Raw genomic sequence first — 25,784 nt, 5'->3', positions numbered from 1 at the left:
TTTACTTTAAAAAGAGAGAGAGAGAATTCTATTAAAATCTGTAGTCATTGCTCAAGTATAATATTCTTTATATAAGGGCCTCAATAGTAGCTGAGGGTATCCCAGGGACCACTCTTAGCAATATTTACCCCAGAAATGGGAGCCTCCAGTTGACTGCTTGGGTGGGTGATGCCATGCCGCTGGGGCCCAGCAGTTCTGGAGAGCAGCAGAATTACACCTGTTGGTGCTTCTGTCACAGAAGAGCAGAAAATATATCATAGTTAAAATGCAATACTTTTAATGTTGATTTTTTTTCTGCAAGCTTATTGATTTTAATACTTTTTCATTTGTTATTCTCAGTGGTAGGGCATTTGCCTTGCGCGCAGCCAGCCTGGCCGAGCCGGGTTCGATTCCTCCGCCTCCCTTGGAGAGCCTGGCAAGTTACCAAGAGTATTCAATATGCCAAACACAGTAACAAGAAGTCTCACAATGGAGACGTTACTGGGCCCGCTTGAGCAAATCGATGAACAATGGGAGGGCAGTTTGTTTGTTTGTTTGTTTGTTATTATTTGAATATAGAATAGATAGTTGTGTTTCCAATCATGAGGTTGCCCCTACCGTATTTATAAAAAGCTATTTCTAAGATCTAGCAAGGTATTTTTCACGAGATCTTTTGAATCTGAAACAACCAAAAATAATTAATCTCAAAACAAACCTTCTTCTTATGTATTTTAGACCACTAATGTCGCAGGTTAGTCATCCAGTGAAAAATGAAAGTGTTAATTACTTTCTTTGTGGGTAGTGCTGGACATGGTGTGTTTTGAAATGCAAACAACCAGCAAACGTGATTAAGACAGATCAGAATCTCATAAAGATTTCTAAGACCTAATTTGTAACTGTTGGTTACTGAAATTTGATTTCTGTTAAACTTTTTCCTTTTGGAAGAAAAGAAGGAGGGAAGAAAAGAAGGAGGGGTGGAGGTAAAAATGGATAATGGAACACATATTTACAAATTATTTACACATGGCTGGACCAAGTAAAACTCTTCAACTACAAAAATAACAACAAACCTCTTCAACTACAAATTTGGTTAAGAATGCCACATTTGCTGAAGTAGTTAAAACTGAATCTGCTCAATTCTTGACAGGAAGACATTTTTCAGTTGGAATTTTAGCAGGAATGAGAAAATGTCCTTGAGGCTAAATTACTTAAAAACAAAGAGTAGGCGTGAGAAATCGCAGGCCATTTACCTTGTAAATACTTAGAAAATCTCTTTCAGTAATGGATAAATAGCTAACCTGTGCTTCTTCAATCAAGATTCCACAAAGATTTTACTGTTATTTTAAGTGCATTTCTTATTCCTGCTAGCCATATTATTTGGTGCTTCATCTTCTTGCTAAACATTGCCTGTTCTTACTTCTTTGCCCTACTCTCACTATCTCATCTGATGATTATAGATGAGTTTATTATGCTAAAAAAATTCAAAACTTATGAAAGTCCATCCTCTAAGTCACATATTTTAACAACTTGTGGGTTATAGATAACCTTGCCTGATCAAGGAAATAAACAGGTATTGCCTGAGAAAGAAACACTTCTATTAAACTGAAGTTCTCTTAGAAAATTTCAGTGAGTTCACAAAAAGCCTGCTCATATGTTCCAGGATAATATCTGTGTCAGATAATTTTCTGTATGTTCAAAAATATGCACACAGGTTAACATTTCTATGATGCTGGAATTTTCATAGGAAATACTTCAGATTTCTTCTTAAAAGGACATTCTTCCCTTAAAAATGACTTATAGATGATTTGAACACATTCAAATAATGCTAATTTAGAATAATTGAGTAAATACTCTGCATGAAATAAGACAAATAATATAATTAAGGAATCACAGAGATTGTCTATGAACATTAATTTTGTTGCATCTATCATTTCTACAGGATCCTTGAAAAGTATACTAAATGTTTAAAACTGTGATTCCATAAATACTCACTGATTTGTTTTTAAATATAATTTTATTATTTGTGATGAAACAGAAATTCATACAATTCCAAAAGATTATTTAAAAGTAAATTTCTCTAGCTTTTCATCAGCTGTTCAATTCTCTTTGTAACATGATTTTCAACTAAACAAGACCAACTAAATATTCCTTTGTAAGTGGTGGGGTTTTTTGTTTGTTGTTTGTTTGTCTTGTTTTAATTGAATCACGTGAGATACAGTTGGGAAGTTTTTCATGGTCTGGTTTCAGTCAAACAGTGTTCTAAAAACCATACAACCCAAATCTCCACCCCTCTACCACTGTACATTTCCCACTCATGTCCCCAGTTTCCAGCCAACCTCCTCCCAGCCTGTCTCTGTCTCTGTGGCAGTCAGGCACTTCTCTCTCTCTCTCTCTCTCTCTCTCTCTCTCTCTCTCTCTCTCTCTCTCTCATTCTCTCTTCACTCTTGCTCTCATTCTCGCTCTCTCTCTGCATTATATCTCGTGATACAGATACTAAAAGTTTATCCTGTTTGTTCCTTCACAATTTTCAATACACAGTTCGTATCCAGAGTGTTAGTGATTATTTCCAACTATCTTTGTCATAGTGGTCCTTTCTCTGTCTCAACTGTCTTCTCCCCAAGACTTGAGGCAGACATCTAACCATGGATCAATCATCCTGGTCCATGTTTCTACTGTCCTTGGGTACTAGTCTCATATTATGTTTTTTTATATTCCACAAAAGTATCCAATTATGCTCCTTTGGACTCATTTCACTCAGCCTGATATTCTCCATGTCCATCAATTTAAAAGCGAATTTCATGGCTTCACTTTTCCTAACTGCTGCATAGTAGTCTATTGTGCAGATGTACCATGTTTCTTTAACCAGAATGACAAGTGTTTTTTTTAAGTAAATATCACTTGTTTGACTAGGTTCCTTCAAAATGTGAAATTTCAAAATAAATAGTTAATTCCCCAAATTATCACTACCTGGGTCCATGGGAAATATAATGTAACTGAGATGTTCATGAACAAAGAAAAAAATGTATCTTACCAACATATATACAGCCAAGACGACTAACTCATTTTTTGCATCTCTACCTTGGCATAATTGATTTTTTCTCCAAGAGACATAGTAAAGAACTGAGTTCAGTCAATAATTATAACACACTGAATATTATTTGTGATTATTTTCAAACTCTTAAATTTAAATATGTCTAAAGTAATATGCACATATTAGGTATTTATGGTGAGACAAGGTCTAAAATTAGAACTTAATTCAGTGCATTTTTTTGTCTCAGTGCAAAGTTGTCTGTAAGATACCTCTGTCCTCATCTTACCATTCAGAAAACTGATAATTAGGAATATTGGAATATTTTTAAATGTTCATAACACAGCAAAATATAAAATGAGCTATCTCAACCCATAGCCTAGTATATTCAGCAGTGTGTAACAGACACTTGTGGATGCTGGAATTTTAGGGTGTGGCTGTCATGGCATTTAATATACATTCTTTGTTTTCCTATGTTCTATACATGTGTGTTTATCTGAACAAGTATTATTTAGATTCTTGACAAGATGTGGTTTTACATAATTTTCTTTTTTCTCTATTTTTCCAGCAGTCATTATGATTTTATTAAAAATATTTTTTGTAACTGTGAGAGCATCACACTCTCCCTTACAGAATTTTTTTTCCTCTTAGAAACAGCAGAAAACACATACATTCCCAGTCAGGTACTGTTAGGCTCTTTGAAATTACTTACCCTTGAGATATTATCTAACCTTTTTTTTCATATCTGTAGACTTAAATAGTAATAGCACTATCTTGGTTTCCATGGATTCCAAAAGTGACCACAAACTAGGGAGTTAAAACAATAGATATTTATTCTCTCATAGTCCTGCAACCTGAACGTTAAAAATCAAGGTGTCAGCAAGGTTGTGCTCTGCCTGAAGGCTACATGTGGTGATATGTTCCAGACCTTCCTCAGCTTATGTTGCTGACAGCATTGGTAGACTTAAACACTGACTGCCTTCCCAAACTCTGCTTCCATGACCATGTGCAATTGCCCTTTTGTACATGTCTCTGTATCTCTCCTCCTCTTATTAGAATAAGTCCCAATGAATTAGTACCTACCTCAACTCAGTATGATCTCATGTTAACTGAACTTCATCTGCAAATATTATAGGCCAAAATAAAGCCACATTCACGGGTACTGGGAGTTAGGTTGAGTAGGTCTTTCTGTGAGATACAATTCAAACCGTAGTAAGAACTCACATTATAAATGTGGCCTTTAAATGAGATCATGTTCATTAAACCTTCAGTAGATAATAAACATCTAAGATCACAGATAATTACTTTGTTCTCCCAGTCAATTTCCTCATCTATAAAATGAAGATAAAACCACTAGACACACTTATTGGACACAGATGTAGTTCCATAGTAGAACACTTGTATTGCATGTGCGGGACCCTGGATGTGTGAAACATTGTATGTGTGTGATTCCACATTACCCCTGCCACATCCCCACCCCCCCCCCACAGTTTTGCTTATAAAAAGGAGTTTTGAAAGAATTGAATATTATAGTTTAGTACTGGACTCGGGTGTTTAAAAAATGTAAATGGCATTAGCTCACCATTTTATAGTCCATTATAAATGTTGAAGTATATAGCTTTATACCTCTGTCCATATATATGCCTAATCACACCACCAAAATTTGTTTTTGGGGGGTCATGCCCGGCGACGCTCAGGGGTTAATCCTGGCTCTGCACTCAGGAATTATTCCTGGAGGTGCTGAGGGACCCACCAAAATTTTAAGTCATTCCAATGATCATATTGAGTCCTTCCATTATTTATCATCATTTCTCAAACTGGTAATAATCATACAGGCAAGTCTAGGAGTTACTTGCTTGTAATTTGTAAGCTTGTTCAGAATTGGTTATTTATACCTCGTTATGAGGGAATCCATTCTCTAATTTTTCACTTTCTTAATTTACTTTGCAAATTACCTCAAGTTCTGTCTCTGTTCTTCAAATAGCAAGAATTTCACTTTTTTAATACTTAGTAATAATCCCTTGAGTATATTCACCATAGTTTCCTTGTTCAGCAATTTGGGGATGAAATTTAGATGCTTTCATTGCTTGGTTTCTATTAACAATGCTAATATAAACACAATAATTCATTTTTCATTATTTTTTTCTATTTTTTATTAGTGAAACACCATGAGGTACAGTTGTAGACTTACAAATGTTTGTGCTTGGGTTTCAATTATACAATGATTGAGTACCCATCCCTCCACTGGTGCCCATTCCCCACCTCCAATGCTCCCAGCATCCCTCCCACCCCCCACCCCCCATCCCACCCCACCCCTGTGGTAGGGCATTCCCTTTTGTTCTCTCTCTCCTTTTGGGTGCTGTGGTTTGAAAAAGAGGCATTGAGTGGCTATCATGTTTGGTCTATAGTCTATTTTCAGCATGCATCTCTCATCTTGGGAGGGTCCTCCCAACACCCTTTACTTGGTGCTCCCTTCTCTATCTAAGCTGCCTTCTCCCTCAGCATGTGCAGCTGGCCTCCAAGCCATGGAGTGAACCTCCTTGTACTTATCTCGGCTATTCTTGGGTGTTAGTCTCCCAATTTGTTACTTTATATCCCCCAGATGAATGCAGTCTTTCCATGTCTGTCCCTCTCTTTCTGACTCATTTCACTTAGCATGATACTTTCCATGTAGCATGATACTTTCCATGTAGTACCTCTTGTATATAAATTTCATGACTTCATCTTTTCTAACAGCTGCATATTACTCCATTGTTATCAAAGTTTCTTTAACCAGTCATCTGCTCTCGGGCACTCAGGTTTTTTCCAGATTTTGGCTATTGTGAATAGAGCAGCAATGAACATAGAAGTGCAGATGTCATTTCAACTGTACTTTTTTGCCTCTCTGGGATATATTCCCAGGAGTGGTATTGCTGGGTCAAATGGGAGCTCAATTTCTAATCTTTTGAGAATCGTCCATACTGTTTTCCAAAAGGGCAGAACCAGTCAGCATTCCCACTGGCAGTGAAGGAGAGTCCCTTTCTTGCCACATGCACGCCAACACCTGTTGCTTTTGTTCTTTTGGATGTGGGCCAGTCTCTGTGGTGTGAGATGATATCTCATTGTTGTTTTGATCTGCATCTCCCCCATGATTAGTGATGTAGAGCATTTTCTCATGTGCCTTTTAGCCATTCAGATTTCTTCTTTGGGAAAGTTTCTGTTCATTTCATCACCCCATTTTTTGATGGGATTAGATGTTTTCTTCTTGTAGAGTTCAACCAGTGCTTTGTATGTCCTTGATATCAACCCTTTATCAGATGCGTATTGGGTAAATATCCTTTCCCATTCTGTAGATTGTCTTTGTATCTGGTTATTGTATCTTTTGAGATGCAGAAGCTTCTTAATTTAAGATAGTCCCATTTGTTTATCTCTGTTTCCACTTGGTTGGTCAATGGAGTGTCATCTTTGAAGACACCATTAGCCTCAATATCCTAGAGGGTTTTACTGACCTTGTCTTCAATGTATCTTATGGATTTTCGCCTGATGTTGAGATCTTTAATCCATTTTGATCTGACTTTTGTGCATGGTGTCATTTTTCATTTTAAATCAGGAATTTTATATCATGTCTTTGAGACAAATACATAGTGGAATCTCTGCATATTATAATATGCACATATATGTGTACATATAGTTTTTTAAATTTTCATTAATACCCATTTTAGTTTTGGTATAGGCTCAACTAATTTATATTCCCACTAACAGTGTATGAGAGTTCCATTATCTATGCAACTTTGCCAACATATGCTATTTTCTTTCACTATAGAGCATTTCTTATAAGAGTAAGGTGGTATCTACTGTAGGTTTGATTTGTAATTTTCTAAAAATAATATAATATTTTCATTACATATCTTTTCATATTTTGGGGTTTTTTTGTTATTTTTCCTTGTTTGTTTGTTTTGAGAATTATCTGTTGAAATCTTTTGCCCACTTTTTTTGGGTTTGTTTTGTTTAGGTGCCACACTTTAAAAAAAGGTGCTGAGGATTCACTCCTGGCAGCCACAGGATACCATATGGGGTACCAAGGATAGAACCCAGGTTGACTCTGTGCAAGAAAACCCCCCTTACACAACCTCTTTCCCACTTGTAGATTGCGTTGTTTGTATTTGCTGTTGTTTGAATTCTGTAGAATTCATACATTGTAGACAAGGGAAGAGTAGGGCAGGAATCAGTTACTGTAGACAAGAGAGGAGTAGGGAGGGAGGCAGATACTGTAGATAACTGAGGAGTAGGAAGTTTCACCAACCTCTTTGGTCTACCACCTCATTGTGGAAAGAGACCGGCAATTGTGCAAACCATCACAGATTGTTACAACATGCCACCTGCACAGCAGAGCCTGGCAAGCTCTCCGTGGCGTAATTGATATGCCAAAAACAGTAACAAAAATGGGTCTCATTCCCCTGACCCTGGAAGAGCCCCCAATACAGCAACGTTGAGAAGAATGAACAAGGATGAGACTGCTAAAATCTGAACTAGGCTGCCAAAATGAAGAAGGATTAAAATGACTATTTGCATTTTTAACACACATACACTGACATCGGAAGCATCCATAGAGGACCTGATGGTGCAAGCACAGAAGACCCAGTACAGCATCACTGGATTGACTGAGCCGAGAAGGCATCAATCACATCACGCCGTTTTCAGCACTGGAGAAGAACTGTTTCTCAGAACATGAAACAGTAGAGGTGTCAGTGGTGTCAGTGTCCTCATCAATATGAAGTTGGTCATGAGCATTGATTCATTAGAATGCTTACCAACGTGAATCAGATGCTTACGTTTGGATAGATGTGGCTCGTTGCGGCAGTTTCTATCTTCATCGTCTACACACCAACATCCAACTACAACGAAGAAGAAATTGATAAGTTCTACATGGAGCTGGAGAAGTTCTATAAAAAAGACCTCACCTTCTACAAGGTCATTGCTAGTGATTTTAATGCCAAGATTGGACCGAGATTGTTGCCTGAAGAACTGCATATTGGGACCCATGGCCTAGAATGGAACGGACAGGGTGAGAGACTGTCTGAGTTCATTATGGCGACCCAAACCATCCATGGTAATTTTCAGTTCCAGAAGGCCGAATCTAAACAGTGGACATGGGAATCTCCCGGTGGACAGTTCCACAACAAAATTGATCACATCACATTCAATCAGTAGTTTTGCCTGATCAATGTCATTGTTGTCCCCAAATTCCAAATGGGATCAGACCACCATCTCCTACATGTGAAATTCTACTTCACAAAGCAGGGAGAGAGGGCTGTAAAGCTTAAGAAGAGAACTCCTAGAACGACCACACTGGGAACTCTTTTGTACTATTGCAGCAGTATGGGAAGATGCTATCATTGACAACATTAACAAAGAATACGATAAACTGGTTCAGCACCTCCATGATTGTGTGAGGAATGCTGAGAGAAAGCCAAAAACGACACCTGTCTTCAGAAACTCTCAACCTCATTTGCCAACGTGGTTTGGCGTGAGCCTCAGGCAATCACAAGCTAACATCTGAGATTGCAAAGCTGTGCAGAGGAGTGATAAAGGAAGACTTCAAAGAGAGAAGAGCAACAGTGTTGGCTGATGCAGCAGAATACAGGAAAAGTACTCGCAACGCCCTCTTGTCCTTCGCCAACTATAAGACCAAGATGACTGCACACTGACATCCTGATGGATCCATCACATCTTCCAGAAGGGCAATGGAAAAGGTTTTCCATGGCTTCTACTCCAATCTCTTCGATTGCTATGTCTAACTGCCCAGATACCATATTCCGCAGAATGGATATGTTGTTCCCAGCATTCTCCCTTCTGAAATCTGACATGCCAGAAATCTGACATACAGCACCTGGTCCAAACAAGGTCAGACCTGAACACCTGAAGAATCTGCCGCCAGTACTCATCAATACAATGGCTCAGCTCTACACACATTACCTGTCTGAATGCAAGGTTCCTTCCCAGTGGAAAACCAAGACGATCGTTCTGCTGTACAAGAAAAGAGACATCCATGACATCGGCAACTAACGCCCGATCTGCCTATTGTCTGTCGTCTACAAGTTGTTCACTCAAGTCATCCTTAATAGGATTGACAAAATACTAGGTGAAGGACAACCATGCGAGCAAGCTGGGTTCTGAGAAGGATTCAGCATAATTGACCATATTCACATGGTGACCAAGCTCATTGAGGTTTCTTGGGAGTTCAAGATGCTACTCTGTCTAACATACATCGATTTAAAGAAGGCCTTTGATTCTGTTGAGACTGAAGTGGTCATCGAAGCCATAGCCAAACAGGGCAATCAAACTCAGTACATCAGGATCCTCTGAGAGCTGTATTATGGATTCACATCAGGATCTCATCATTCTACAAAGAAGTTATCATCGATGTAAAGAGAGGGGTGAGACAGGGTGACACCATTTCACCGAAACTCTTCAGTGCCACCCTCCAGAACATCATGCAATGACTAGAGTGGGAAGGAATGGGAGTAAAAATAGACAGTTGGCAACTTCAGCACCTCCGCTTCACTGATGACATTGTTCTAATAATGCCAAATATCAGCCAAGTGGCACGAATACTGGCCGACTTCAAACGTGAATGTGGAAAGGTCGGACTGCAGCTGAATCTCACGAAGACAATGTTCATGAAAAACGAACTAGTTCCTGATGTTCCATTTGCCCTCAATGGTACGAACACCTCCAAATGCAGCAGTTACGTATGCCTTGGTTGAGAACTCAACATGACAAGGCACCTGACACCTGAACTGTGCAGGAGGAAGAGAGCAGCATGGAACGCCTTCAAGAGCACCAAAGAAGTGGTTAAGAGGACAAAGAAACTCTGGCTCTGGGCACATCTTTCCGACTCCACCATTCTTCCAGCACTAACATACACCTCAGGGACCTGGGCCCTATGAAAATGAGAACACTATTCAGGTATCCCAAAGAGGAATTGAAAGAGCTGTGCTTGGAATATCATGTTTCACTCAAGTGAGAAGGAATCTGGAATTCCGACCTCCATCAGTGATCAAGAATCAGGGACGCTGTCTTATTTGCCAAGACGTTGAAAATCAGATAGGCCGGACACGTAAGGCAATTTAAAGATGACCGCTGGACTAGAGCTGTCACTGACTGGATTCCCCAGGACGTCAAAAGAACTCCTGGCCACCCTCGTATGAGATGGTCAGACTTCTTCGTCAAAACCCTGAACAACAGTTTGAAGCTCTTCGTGATCGTGGAGCGAGCAGATGCCACTGAACTACACTAGCATGTGACAGAGACAAATGGAGATTTTACTGTCACCCACTCTAGCAAATTGACGAGCAACGCAATGACAAGTGATATAACTGATGAATTCTGCAAACATTGCATATCTTTTGTCTGATACTGTCCTTATACATTTCAGATGCATTGGCTGATATATAATGAGAAAATATCCCAATTTGCCTTTCAGTTTTTATAGTGATTTTTTTGGAATACAAAACTTTCTAGTTTGATATAGTCCAATTTACTTATTTTTTGTTCCTTTTCTGTAAGAATCAAGTTTCCAAAAGCATTCCTAAGTATATTACTTTGTTTTATCTATGAATTTTATGGCTTCTGGTATTTCTGATCCAAGTGTTTAATTCATCTTGAGGTAAATTTTGTTTTCTTTTCCCCTACTTGTTTATTTTTTATCAGACTTTTCTGGTTTACCAAATTTTAGAAAGGACTTTCTTTTCTTTTTCTATTGTGTGGTCTTAACATATTTGTTGTAAACTTACTTTCTATATATGAGGATGTTTTTCTGAACTCTCAATTTTTATTTTACTGTTCTCTGTGTCTTTTTAAATGCCATTCTATTTTGATCATTATTGCTTTATAGCATACTTTGATCTCAGGTAGTACCTCTTTTTCTTTTTACTCAGTTTTACTTTGACCCCTCAGTGTCTTTGGTTCCATACAAATTGTAGAATTGTTATTCTATTTCCTTAAAAATAACCCACTAGGATTTTAATTGGAGTTGTGTGTTTGATATGCAAAATGATTTTACTCATATAGAAATTTTAGCAATGTTTATTTTTCTGAGCATTAAACATGGATGCATTTCCAATACTTCATTCCTTTCATTTGTCATTTGTCACTTGGCATCCCATTGATCATCGATTTGCTCTAGGGAGCACCAGTAACAACTCCATTTGTCCCTGTTGCATGCTACAGTAGCCCAATGGCATATTGGGGGCTCTTTCAGGGTCAGGAGAATGAGGCCCATTATTGTTACTGTTTTTGGCATATCAAATACATCACAGGTAGCTTGCCAGGCTCTGCCGTGTGGGCGGGATACTCTCTGTAGCTTGCCGGGCTCTCTGAGAGGGAAGGAGGCTTTGGGGGCAGCCTCTAAACACTCTTACAGGCGTTGCTCTCTTCTGGGAGCTTTGCTTTATAGTCTCTGGATCTTGGCTGTTGATGAGATTACATGGCGCCAGGGCAGTTTGTGGGTGTGACTGCCAAGCTACTGGAAAATGGGGTATCTGGGTGGAGGAGGTCCAGTCCTGATCCGAGTGGGTTTGGAGATATGAGCCACGGGTCCCAACATACTTGGGTTCCACTGCCTCCAGAATCCAGTCACAGCCATGCTCAAGGCCACTCTCCACATGCTCGGACAAGCCTCACTCATGAAGGAATCAGCAGAGGTACCCAGGTCTTTAATTTAAGACCTTATAATTTTCAATGGTTCTTTCAGTTTACCTCTACTGCTTGTCATTGTACCTTACTGATGAGATTATATATGGACTTGTTTCCTTCTCTTTCTTCTGATTCAATATTTTTATAAAACTCCAATATTTTACATTGATTTTGTCTGGTACCACTTTACTATCCTAAAATATTTCAGTGTTATCTTTCCTAAACAATAAAAATTAGTTAAGTAGTTATACTTTCTGTCTTAAGTTACAGCGTCTTCCCATATGCCATTATAAAAATGAAGAATAAATCCAAACTAAATTAGACATGGAGAAGAATAACGCAGTTTCTTCCCCACATTCACTGTGGCAATGGCAGTGAATTCTGTGTTATTCTTCACAAGGAAGAAGTATTAAAGGAACTACATAAATCTCTAAAATCTCCTCTCACAACACTCCTTTGATTTGGTGGCAGTAATATGGGGTCTCCAGGTGGAGAGATATCTCAGTGAGCAAAGTGAGCATGAGAACATCTATTTTTGGTGTTTATTTATCCATGATCAGTTCACCCTTGAGAAAAGTCAACAAACTGATGGGTAAAAGGTTCATAGGAATATGTTTCACTTAGCTATGACTCTATTGGTCTTTTTCACACTGGTATGTTATTGTTAAATTATATACTTTTATTGAACATTTCATTCTCAAGAGAGCCATAAAATGCATTGGAAAAACTATTAACTTGATGTTTTAAATCTTTGTCAAATCAAAGGTCCAAGTCTTAGGATTATCTAATTGCAGCTAGCTGCTGAAATTTATATCAGCCCCATATCACTGTGACTAATCCTCATACTATATTTCTGACTAAAGTAATTTCAGAATGGTATACTCCTGTGCAAATCAGTGATTTGCCTTATTTTAAAGTAATTTGGCAAGCTGGGTTTCCTACACTGGAAGAACTTCTATCCCTTAAAATTTAAGAACCTAAGCCCTTGGAAGTGTTTGGTTTTATATGGCAGGGGAAAATGAAGAAAGCAGCAAAAAAACACACTTTCTGAAAAGTTTAGTCAATCAATTCTCTTGATTTGTATATGTAATCATATTTTTTTTTCAGATTAAGCTGTGTAATTTCCTTGGTCTGGCCAGGCAGACACATTCTAGCAATAACTCTATATCATGGAAGGACAAATAACATTCTGGTGCATACCATCTATTATAACTCTTTTTTGAATTTTCTGTCTTGTCAATTTGCACTATTTCTTTTTCTAACATATAAACTTGTTGTCTTGACAACCATATACTGTCTACGTCAGGTTCTCAGGAATACAGGTTATGAGGTTATGTCTTTTTTATTCCATTCCCACCGTTTGGTTGCTGCCAGTGCATGCCTTCTTGGCACATGAATTTGCTCTCCGAACTTCAGTTTTTTCCCCCAACAGGATGAAACCTTGAGCTCCATCTCCAGTGGATGCTCTACATTAGACCTTTGACCTGCCAGGAGCCTCTTTCTTTAAATTTTATTTGATTTTTGTAAAGTTCACAATATTTGATTACATTTAATATTCGAACACCAATCCCTCCACCATTACACCTTCCCATCACCATATTTCAGATGTTTTCATCCAGAACCCAAAATCCTGCCCCAAAGCAGAACCAGAATAATTTATTTTGTATGGCTTGTTATGAATAATCCACTAATAATGATCAAAAAAAGGTTTCTTAGAGAAAAGAGTATAAATATTGTTGTGTTTCACCCAGGAAATATGATCCAGAGACTCAATAAAAGTAAATCTCTTAGAAAAGAACACAGAATGATACACCAGGAGCCTCTTTCTAATGGGATCTAGCACCTCTACTCCAAATTGTCCTGGTTAAACCCTTCACTACCATTTCTCATTTGTAAGCTTCAGTCAACTGAACACTTGAAAAGCATTTATGAAAGACTTATGGTTTAGTGTGCTAAGTGCTCTGTGTCATGAATTCCTCTTTTCTTAAATTAGATCAGTTTTAAAACAAATACAAAGGAAATGGAGAGAAATATTCATGAGTACAGTTTACAGGAAAAATAGGAGAGAGGAGGCAAGCAAGCAAAGATTAGGCCTGAAAGCAACTGATACCAGCAATAATGTGATGTCTTCATTCTTCAGATCACAAGAATCCCATGGCAGAGAGGAAAAGCACAAAATTCAAAGGCACTATCTTTCTGCTATTGGTGTGAGAGTTAAGAATTGATGATCTGGAATAACCTGTAACTTTTAATAGGCATATGTCTGAAGTAATTTATAGATACTGTTTAAGATATTGCTTAATCATTTTCTCTCATATTCTGAGTCATGTCTTTTAAGGTGTAGATTTTTCACATCAAAAGATAGATATAGTACATACACACAAAAATTACTAAACCTAACATCTAGCTCAACCTAGATGCCTGATATTTACAAAATTATAAAATAATCTTTTAAAATTATTTTAATAGGATCACAGTTACAAAGTTGGTCATGATTGAGTTTCAGTCGTAGAATGTTCCAACATCCCTCCCTTGACCAGTTTTAACCACCAATGTCCCCAGTTTTTCTCCTGCCCCTTCTCTCTCTCACTCTTGCTCTCACATTCCTCTCTCTCTCCTTTTGAGTCTTATGGTTGGGATATACCTGAAAGGTTGTCAGGTATACCCCTTCCTTTACCTACTTTCAATTTTTGTCCCAAATTGCCATTTCCAAATATTATTGTTGTACTGGTCGCTTCTCTAACCTAACTGCCTTTCACCCACCAGACACTCTTGTGGCAAGCTTCCAACAATTGGCCAGTCCTCCTGTAGATGTTAGTCTCATACTATATATCACTACATCACTGGCATCCCATTGATCAGCGATTTGCTTAAGTGGGCACCAATAATGTCTCCATTCATCCCAGCCCTGATATTTTAGTAGTCTCTCCTTACTCATCTTTCTGGACGCTGCCATATTGGAGGTTCTTGAAGGGTCAGGGGAATGAGACCCGTTATTATTACCGTTTTTTGGCATGTCAAATACGTCACAGGTAGCTTGCCAGGCTCTGCTATTACGGGCAAGATACTCTCCATAGCTTGCCGGACTCTCTGAGAGGGACAGAGGCTTTGGGGCAACCTCTAATTGCTTTTATAGGTGTTCCCAGGTTACCGAATGCAAGCTTTTGATCAGCTGACTTGCTGTAATGATATGCACGCTGACAAGCATGCACCTGCCTGCCTCTTTTGGGCAGCACCTGGGACATCTGCGGTCTCAGGTTGATCATGAGGTCGATGGAGTGCACCGGAGGTTGTTGAGCTGCTGGCAGAGTAGGACCCCATCACAAAAGGACGGGCAGGCAGGCCGGCGGGTGGCAGTATGGGCACTGGCGGGCTGCAGGTGGTGGGGCCCCGGCTTGGGCTCCAGGCCGTGCAGACAAGATGGCGATGGCGCTCCAGAGACCGGTCCCCTCCTCTTCTCTACGGTCCCCTTCCACCTCCTCCTGCTCCTCTGCTTCCTCCTCTGCCTCCTGTTGCAGCCCTAGCAACCACCCGAATGCCTGCACTCTCTCCAGGGTCTGCAGAGGGGGCTAGAGCCAGGGCCAGACCCATGTTGGGACCAGGCCAGGGAGTGCGCTGCCATGGTCTCTCTGCTGCTCCACCTCCCCCCCCATACCTCTCTGTCCGAACCTTGCAAAGCAACTGGTGATGTCCATCAGGAAGCATGTGTACAGTTCCAGTAGAATTCCATGCCTGGCACGTGCTAAGTAGCACGCTGTCTAAGGCGAGATGGTGAGCCAGTTAGGGAGAGTTCGAGAGGGTTATATATAGTATGAGATAAACATTTAAATATATATAAAGAAAGATGAATATATATACATATATAAAAATTATATCTCACAAATTAATGCAGTCACATGAAATCATCTTGACTCAGTTAAACACTGGTTAGATGTCTAAATATCTACTTTAAGTCTTAGAAAGTGTTTGAATATAGAGTGCTGCAATGATTTATTCAACCTTAATTTTAAACTAGTTTGCTTAATAATAAAACTTTCTCTGAGAAATTTGATTTATTCTGTGATTATTCTCATCATTAATTTAAATATCTGCATAGCCATCAATGAGCTGTTATAAGAAAAATTATTCCAGTCTTACTGTATTTCTCAAATCATAGTGCTTAAGCCAGGAAGTTTAAATCTATCCTAAAGGTATATAAGCTATCTGGTTCATTTTGTTACTGACTGCTCTTCCTGATAGATAAAAATACAGCTAGCCTATTAGTTAACTGCAAGTCCTGAGTAAAGGATAAATAACAGATAAGCAGTCTCTACCAACACCTCAGCATGGCGTTTAACAGCTGCCAAAAGTACTGTATAATCTTTTGGAAGGCTTAATCGTTCCCTATTGCACTTTTAAAAAGAGAAGAGTAGTTATTAATCCTGGTGTTCTCACAAAATTTTCACAGTAGATCTTCATTGAATAAATAGTGCTATTTTGTACAAAGATTTGGGTTTTATATAACACTTAACTGCTAGAGGTTAAACAAATAGAAATGTGCTAGCAGGAAGAAAGACTGTATTTGGTAAAGAAAACCATATTTTAGGTTATATTAAACTGTGTGTTTAATTGGTGGTTTGAAGAAAGAGAAAATAGAAATGTCTTTCTGGAGAAACAGGGAGTTCCCATTATTTATATAGCAAGGTCCCCCATCCCCTTTCTTTTCTTTCCTTAAAGAAAGTTTTTATCATAGTTAAATTAATCATGTTTTTTCTTTCCAAAGTATGTTATTTTTCAATGTGTGGGAGAAGGTGCTTCTCTTAATAAAATGCAGTAGCACCATTTTTTTCTATTACTGTCTCCTTAGATATCTATTCATATTATTTTAAATAAATGTTTGCCTATCTGTATGTCACCTCACTTAATAGCCAAAGTATAATAAAACAATTTACATATATATGGATATACTTCAATACTAAGTAAGTTGGTTTAGCTGTAATCTAGAAATAACTTTGCGTATTTATTTTATTTTTATTGAATCACCGTGAGTTACAGTTACAAAGCTTTCCTGTTTGAGTTTCAGTCATACAATGATCAATCACCCAACCCTCCACCAGTGCACATTTTCCACCACCAGGGTCCCCAGTATCCACTCCGTCCCATCCCTCCCCCTACTTCTATGGCAGACAATCTCCAACCATACTCTCTTTTGTATTGCTTGTTATGAATAGCATAAGATGTTGCGCAGCCGCAAGAGCAGCTACGTGCTCCCGGAATTCTAAAATTTTAGATAACTAGAGTCTGGAGAATTCTCTGCAGCAAGCTGTTCAGTTCAGTGATTCTTTTGTGTGTCTCTGGATCATGGCCACTAAAAAGCTTAAGTGGAAGCCAGACATAGTTTGTGGGCATGACCTCCAGGGTTTCATGGAGGAAGGGAGAGGGTGAGAAGGACCGGCCCATCTGCTCCACCTTGAGACCTGGAATTTTTTGTCACTGAACCCATGTACCTGCACTTCTCATTGGGTTCAGAAAGTTGGCAGCTGCTGGGGGTTTGTACGGGGCAGGTGGAAGGACGATGCCAACCCAGGTCTGAGGCCTCCTGGTGAAGTCGGCCTGGAAGTTCGGAGGCATCTCTTCAGCAACCTGCTTAGTTCGAAGATTCTTCCGTGTGTCTCTGGATCATGGCCCTTGTCTCCATCTTTTCCAGAGAAAGAAACTATTGGCATATGTCCTGCAGAGTGAGCCCACTCGCCCGAAGTACCCTGCGCCGGCCTTAACTGCAGCTTTTGATCTCTTTCGAGATTTATGAGTCCCTGAAATAAGGCCAATAAATGAGCTTGTATAGCTAAGCCAGAGGTGATTTGTGGGTGTGACTCCCACATACCTAACTTTTCACTGTTTAATTTCTTGGTAAACTTGGCTCCAAGTTGTTGGGGTCCAGCCAAAGATACAGAGGCGATTTTGGGGTATCAGGAAGTCGGAAGGCTGCTGATGCACTCGCCCCACAATTACAGGTTGACCTGCTGGCAGCACCATACTCCCATAGCTTTGCATATTTAACCTTGAATCTCTTTTTTACATTAGACAAAATTGTTCCAAAGCACTTTCAGATTAATTTTAATTTACTTATGATTACCATTGATACATGTATCTTATTATCAAAGAAACATCAACTGACATTGTAAGAGAAATGGAAATAAAATAATCCTAACAATGTGAAGAAAAATAGAAACAATCATGCTGAACACTTAACTCTTGGTTTTCTATAGGAAAACAGATTGAAGAAGTAATTAAATAACTCATGTCACTATTTCTTAGTAAGAACATAAAGCCTTTAGATTATTTAATAAAGATCAGTTGTTAGAAATCAATTATAAATGATTAGATGACGCAAGTATTTGCAATAATAACCTTAAACATTATAAGCTATAAACATTATAACTATAAATATTGTAAGCATGGTAGCTAGTAATGTTAAGGTTCAATCTCTGGCGCCTCATAGCCTTGCTAGTAATTTGCAGAGCAAGGCGTAATCCCTAAGCACCATAAGCTGTGGCCCAAAATGAAAACTATGAAGAGAATGTGTAGATTAGCCTTTCCTTTTGTAGGAAATAAACACTCTATTGTGGTTATGGAGGGAGCTGGGGTCCTGGGAAGGTTGGAAGCTGGGGTCATGAGACAGTGGGGAAATGGGGTCTAGGGAAGGTAGGGTCCTGAGGAAGTGGGGAGCTGGTGTCATGGGAAGATGGGGGGATGGGATCTAAATATAGTCCCTATTCAATCTCGAACTAATTGATTCAAACCCCAAATCTTTCAGATTTCTTTGGTAAGTATTCCATTATGTGCTCATAACTTTAGGAAAGGACTGATTTGTTTAAGCCATAACTACAAGATTTTATCACAGTAGAAGAGTAATTCTCAATAATTTCGTGATAGTTGCCTCCAAATTGGTCATGAAGGCCAGAGAGATAGCACAGTGAAATCTCTGACACCACATATGATTCCCCAGAACCATCAGTCGTAAGCCCTGAAAATAGAGCCAAGAGTAAGCTCTTAACACTGCTGGTCCTGCAAGCATAAACAAAAACAAGATGGCCATAAAGATTATTCCTCACCTTCCACACACATGATTTTCCCTCACCAAACATAGACTATGGGCTGCTTTGACCAGTAGATTATGACATAAATGGTGCTGTATTCATTCCAGGCCTTGAATTTATGAAGTCTGAGTATTTTTACTTCTTTCTTCAGGAACAATATGGAGAAAATATATGTGTGTATATTGCGTGGGTATTAAGAAAATACATTTCAACCCGCTTGAGAAATCTTGTAGGAGCAAAATTTAAGATTAGAATTTTATTAAATTACTTTAAAAGATAAGCACTGTAGCATTGTTCTCCTGTTGTTCATCAAGTTGCTCCAACAGGCACCAGGAGTGATAACACAGCGGGTAGGGAGTTTGCCTTGCATGTGGCCGACCCAGGTTCAATTCTTCCATCCCTCTCAGAGAACCTGGAAAGCTACCAAGAGTATCTGGCCCACCTGGCAAGCTCCCCGTGGTATATGCCAAAAACAGTAACAACAAGTCTCACAATGGAGACGTTACTGGTGTCTGCTCGAGCAAATGGGAGGACAGTGCTACAATGCTACCTTAAAAGAATAAGAACTTTGAAATGCATATACTCTTTTAATAGCATGCTTTTTTACAGAAAAGTGTGTTCAAATTATTAGAGTAAATATCACTAAACAGCCAAAGTATAGTAAAATAAATTATACTTATGTAAATACATTTCAATACCAATCAAGATTGGTTTAGCTGTTATCTGAAAACAGCTTTGCCTATTTTAGCTGAACATTTTTGTTATATTTAAAAGTCATCGGCCTAAAAAAAAAAAGTCATAGGCCTAAGTGATAGTGGGTAAAGTGCTTGCCTAATACTCAGTCCACATAAGTTTGCTGCCAGGCATCACACACACCTCCTAGGCACTGCCAGGAGTGATCCTTGAGAACAGAGTCAGGAGAAATCTCTGAGCACATCCAGGTGTGGTCTCAAGTACCCCCCTAAAAATAAATGAATAATAAAAGTATGAAAGTCATTCATCTTACTTAGGGTTCTAATTTTACTTCTCAAGTTATTTTTTTAAATGGAAATGGTCACTATATGAAAATGGTAAACAAACAAAAAACCCTATCCTCCTGTTGTTCCTCGATTTGCTCAAGAGGACCCTGTAATGTCTCCATTTTGAGACTTATTGTTACTGTGTTTGGCATATGAATATGACACGGGTAGCTTGCCAAGCTTTGACGTGCGGGCGAGATACTCTCGGTAGCTTTCCAGGCTCTCCAAGAGGGGCAGAAGAATCGAACCCGGCTCAGCCGGGCTGGCTGCGCACAAGGCAATTGCCCTACCACTGTGCTATCATTCCAGCCCATGAAAATGGTACAAGATATTAAATTGAAAATGAGATTTATAACAGAAATTTTTAAACATATTTATTATTATAATACAGTAAAAACCTGTATGAATAGGTTCTCTAGAAGTTAAATACCAACTAACCCTCAGGGCACTACCTGAGATACACGTTGCAAAATTAATATTCATATTAACAATGTGTAGAGTATTCTAATCTTTGAAAATTTACTTAGTACAGTCCATATTCAATAAGACCATTGAAGACAGGGAGGCTTGTGAGATATTTGGAAAATATATTTCTAACTCTCCTTTTCCCAGAAAATGTCTCTGTATATTATTTGTGAACTCATCAACATTAAGAAAAAAATTAAACTCATATATGAAAGCTAATTACAATTCCTGAATACTGAGGTAACCTTTTAATTTTGATTCTTTTTCTTTAATCTTGATCTAAAACCACAAACTCAGGAACATTTCTAACTTACAGTATCAAATTTAGGGCTCATTTTTCAAATATACTAGGTCCTTAAAAGGCAATCTGGGGAGTCATCTGCTACAGTTTGAAAACAGTAAAGTATCCTCAGAGATGTGTCTGCTGCCTCCTTCATCTTGGGCTCCAGCCTCCAGAATTATGAGACAAGTCTTCTATCTTTATGTGGGGGGTAGGCAGGTTGGCACACACAGCCGTGCCAAAGGCTTACTCTTGGCCCTGTGTTCAAGGGCCATTCCAGGCAGGGCTCAGGGAATCATATGGTGCCAAAGATCAAACCCGGATCCTTCACATGCAAGAATTTCACCTGACCCAACCTACCATTGATCAGGCGGCTATGTGTTGCCAGAATCATCTAAGTGCCAGCACGTTCACTAGCCCTTGTGCTATTTCACCCTGGTCCCTGATTGTGCCATTTATAGCAATGTAATCTCTTGATCTTACATCTGCGTGTCCTTATTCCTAACCGCCCCCTTAAATCCTGGTTCTTAATAATATCAATATAATCACTTCATTTCACAGTACGTATACCTATCTCATAATAATACCAACATTCATATAAACATGCTTACATAAATATTTTTCATATGTATTATGTTATATGTTTTATAACAAGGATTATTTCCCACGTCTCCCTGCCACTTTCTGCTGGCTCTTTGTATATTTTCTTAATAAGTCAGGGTATATTTGCCTAACCTGGAAAAGCACTGTACCACCGTAGCACTATCCTCCCGTTGTTCATAGATTTGCTTCAGCGGGCACCAGTAACATCTCCATTGTGAGACTTGCTGTTTCTGTTTTTGGCATATCGAATACGCCATGGGAAGCTTACCAGGCTCTGCTGTGTGGGCGGGATATTCTCCATAGCTTGCCAGGCTCTCTGAGAGGGGTGGAGGAATCAACACTGGGTCGGCGTGTGCAAGGCAAACCCCCTACCCACTGTGCTATAGCTCCAGCCTCAACCTGGAAAAGAAATTAATATATTCCATCTTGCTAAATCTTTAAAAGTGATGTGGTTTTTATGCAGTGTTTTACATCAATGATTGGTAATACAACATCTTTCAGTGAGCTAGAGCTATTCCACTGTCCAGTTGTTCTGTACATCTTTATTATCTTTATTACTTTTTACTTTTTGCTATGTATAGTTCTGTTTCTAACCTGATATACTGCAATTCAACATTGTCAGTTTCCCTAAATACTTCTAAAATATTAAAAAATACTTTAGAAAAATATTGAAAAGTAAAGCTATTGAAAAATAACCCCCCAAAAGGTAAACTAGGGGCTAGAGAGATGTACAGTGGGTAGAGCTCTTGCCTTGCATTTGACCTACTCAGGTTGGATCCCCCGCACCTGATATGCTTCCCTAAGCTTTATCAAGAATGATCCCTAAGGGCTGGAACGATAGCACAGCAGGTAGGGCATTTGCCTTGCACACAGTCAACCCAGGTTCAATTTCCAGCATCCCATATGGTCCCCTGAGCACTGCCACAGGAGTAATTCCTGAGTGCAGAGCGAGGAGTAACTCCTGTGCATCGCCATCGCTAGGTATGACACAAAAGGCAAAAAACAAAATGATACCTAAATGCAGAGGCAGGAATAATCCCTAAGCATAGGTGGAAGTGATCCAAAAAAGTGACAAATATTAAAATGAAATTAAAATGTAAAGTAGGTGAGACCGCAAAATGCCTTGAGTAAGTAGAATAAATCTTAGAACTTGTTTATCTGTTGGTCAAGAATCTTGCATCGTTTCCAGATCAATATTCTCAACATCCCTCCACACTGTTCTCCCTTTACAATTCACTAAATGTAATGAAGGAGTTCTGGTGAAAGTATATTAGTTCCAGTATATAAAAAATATTTTCTGTATTTCAGGAAAATTGACTATTGTATTTATTTTAATTTTATGATTTTTCATTCTAAGGCTAAAAGCTGATTCCTGGATAGAAAGTTTTAATTAAATACTTGAATAATATTGAGTCTAATTCATCAAGGTTTTATTATAAATTAAATATATGAAAATAAAATACTACTAACTTCTGTTTATTAGTCGATCCTATCTTGGGTTTGAAAACTAAATTACTCATGTATAAAAATAATTTAATAATTTTCTTTAAAATGTCAGATGTTTGGGACTGGAGAGATATGGTTGTTTAGACTCTGGCCTTGCACATTACTCTCCCAGATTTATCTCCTGCACTATATATGGTCTCCTGAGCATTGCCAGGAATTAACCCTGAGTAAAGATCATGATGTAGCCCTGAACACAGCCAGATATAATCCAGTCCCTATCAAAACAAGAATTAATTAACAAATAAATGAAATACTTTTATTTCTAGTTAGTTGTTATAATAATGGTATGTTTCAAGGGAATCAGTAATGATTCCTAAATATTTCAATAAAATTATTCACTACTTTTTAGTGAAAGTCAGATCTATCACCAAATACCAATGTGATTTTTCTGTAAAATATATAAGGATTATAGGTATGGAGGTAAACTACTGGTATTCTTACATAGTTATGGTTTCCTTTTCTATTATTCAGGTTCTCTCTTTAGGAGCAGATGTCCTGCCAGAATATAAGCTGCAAACGCCACGCATCAACAAGTTTACAATACTGCACTATAGCCCTTTCAAGGCAGTCTGGGATTGGCTCATTCTGCTGCTGGTGATCTACACTGCTATATTTACCCCATACTCTGCAGCCTTTCTCCTCAATGACAGAGAAGAGCAGAAAAGGAGAGAGTGTGGTTATTCCTGCAGCCCTTTGAATGTGGTAGACTTGATTGTGGACATTATGTTTATTATAGACATTCTAATAAACTTTAGAACAACATATGTAAATCAGAATGAAGAAGTGGTAAGTGACCCAGCCAAAATAGCAATACACTACTTCAAAGGCTGGTTCCTGATAGATATGGTTGCTGCAATTCCTTTTGACCTGCTGATATTTGGATCAGGTTCTGATGAGGTAAGAGTTGCTTACAAATTTTATTTTCTGAAAGATTGAAATTGTAAAAGTGAGTCTATTTTTATGAGGGGAAAAGTGGTTACTTTGCAAACTTCCTATATCTCCCAGCTGAAATTCATTTGCAATCAGAAATGCTATAAAAATGAAATGGATGTCATTATAAATAATTCACAATTCTTTTTATTTTTGCTAAGAGATGCTGACTATTCATCCTTTGACTAACAAATTAAATGTTGAGACAAGTGTTTCATGGCACATATCACATGGCCAGGATATTAAATTCCTAGGTATAAAACTGTCAAGGATGAAAATGTCTCTTTCTTAACTCACAGTTGTGGTTTGAGATAACAGAGAGTTGTTTTTTGTTCAAATTATATAGAAGACACATCTTCTATATGAAATATCTTGCTCAAAACTCTTTCTCTTATGTCATATTTAGATTGGAGAGTGCTTCTTATGCCTTCCAAAATTCTAATAAGGTTGGATTCTGAAAACTCTATGCTTAATGTATTACCTGAAAAGAGAATCTATAACCTTAATTAGATTCTGAGAGCATTATTTAATCCAAAAGAAATTAATTTTTTCTAAAGACCCCTCTATTTAATTGTCACATAATTTTATTATAATTAAGTTTACTGAGTTCCACAATGATAAGATTTACAAAAAATGAAAAAGAAATTCTAAGGAAGTAGATTGAGAAAAATTACATCAATTTCTTGAATTTTAAAATTTTTATTTTTTTTCTACCCAAGAATCCCTGAGCTCTCTATATGGTATTTTTAATGTTTGTAAGAGGATATTAAATATAAAACTGCCCTCTGGGGATTATTAGTTAGTACAAGAGAATCCTTCTTTGCCAAGGGAACCCAATAGGTTTAAAAGTAAAATCTCTTGTACAGAATGTGCCTGTTATATTGTAGGTCAGTTAAGAACAGGGCAAACAACATATTCTTCTTTTATTCCACAAATTTAGCCAACATCTAAACTTGGAGTTCTTCATCTGTGAAGACAATAATATTGCCTGCTAATACCTTCCATCTTAATTTATTTAAAATTTTTTATTCTAAGAGACAAGATATGTAACTTAGCAAAAAAAAAAAAAACACTAAAAGAAATGGCTGCTGTTAAATATGTTAAGTATGTTAACTTTGGCTAATAACTTAAAATCAAGAAAATGAAATACTTTATCAATATTTATTATTTTTATTTGTTATGATATGGTGATCCATGTAATTACACAAGTTAATTATTAAAATTAAATAGTTTATTTTTTAAACCTCACTCTAAAACTTTTAAGGATAATGTATTAAATTAAATTATATTTCAGTTTAGAAAAATGATAGCATGGGTAGAAAAATAAACAAATGGCATTGTTAGGGAAATTAATTACCTTACACTATTTAATTAATAAAAATCAAACCAGCAAGAAATTAGATATGCTGATCATAATCAGTATGGTATAATTTCTAGGATAGAAAACTTGACTGGGCTAATTTGAATGACTATAGCTGTTGAAAAGAATAAAATTATTTTAATATGCAATCCAGATCATCACTATTTCAGACAGGACTGTAAATACACTGAAACAATGGGAAGCATATTATTTCTAGTAGAATAGAGTGAAGTATTCTCAGGAGAAATGGTGTCCTAGCCACCTTTCTTAGGTAAACAGGAAAAGTAAGTTATGCCTCAGAGACAACAGTGCCAATTTAGCACTCCCATGTGATTTTATGGACTTGCTCATGTTCACTACTTAATATGTGATGTGATATAGTAAGTGTAGTGACTTTGGAATCAGACAAACCTAGGTTTGCCATCATTGTCACTGTCATTGTCCTCCTGTTGTTCATTGATTTGCTCGAGTGGGCCCAGTAACATTGTGAGACTTGTTATTGTGTTTGGCATATCGAATACGTCAGGGGTAGCTTGCTAGGCTTTGCCCTGTGGGCGAGATACTCTCTGTAGGTTGCCAAGCTCTCTGAGAAGGGTGGAGGAATTGAACTTGGGTTGGCCATGTTGGCTGCATGCAAGGCAAATTCGCTACACGCTGTGCTATTGCTCCAGCCCAGGATTGTCATGCCACTTATTTTTTGAATTTAGGCAAAATAATTAACTAGTATAATAAGCATTCCTATTCTTTAAAACAATGAGTTGTAGGTTCTTGTGTGTTTTAGCAGCATCTATGAAACTATTATGAAACAATTACATTGACTTTTTCTTATCAAAGATTACTTATCTTTTTCCCCTTCTCT

The 25,784-nt window shown here is 38.0% G+C and overlaps 1 protein-coding gene across 3 annotated transcripts in view; it reads left to right on the top strand.

The window, feature by feature from the left end:
• The window catches only part of KCNH7 (potassium voltage-gated channel subfamily H member 7), a 462,509-nt gene that overhangs the window by 365,333 nt on the left and 71,392 nt on the right, over positions 1–25,784 (top strand). For all 3 annotated transcript variants that reach the window (XM_056110382.1, XM_056110381.1, XM_056110383.1), the window contains one exon: positions 23,107–23,532. In XM_056110382.1, coding sequence (XP_055966357.1) covers positions 23,107–23,532 — 426 coding nt within the window. The remainder of the gene's footprint in view (positions 1–23,106; positions 23,533–25,784) is intronic.

The sequence above is a fragment of the Sorex fumeus genome, unplaced genomic scaffold, assembly GCF_029834395.1.
Source record: "Sorex fumeus unplaced genomic scaffold, SorFum_2.1 ptg000009l, whole genome shotgun sequence".
Classification (NCBI taxonomy): domain Eukaryota; kingdom Metazoa; phylum Chordata; class Mammalia; order Eulipotyphla; family Soricidae; genus Sorex; species Sorex fumeus.
The sequence above is the reverse complement of the archived record's forward strand: the minus strand, read 5'-3'. Positions and strand labels throughout refer to the sequence as shown.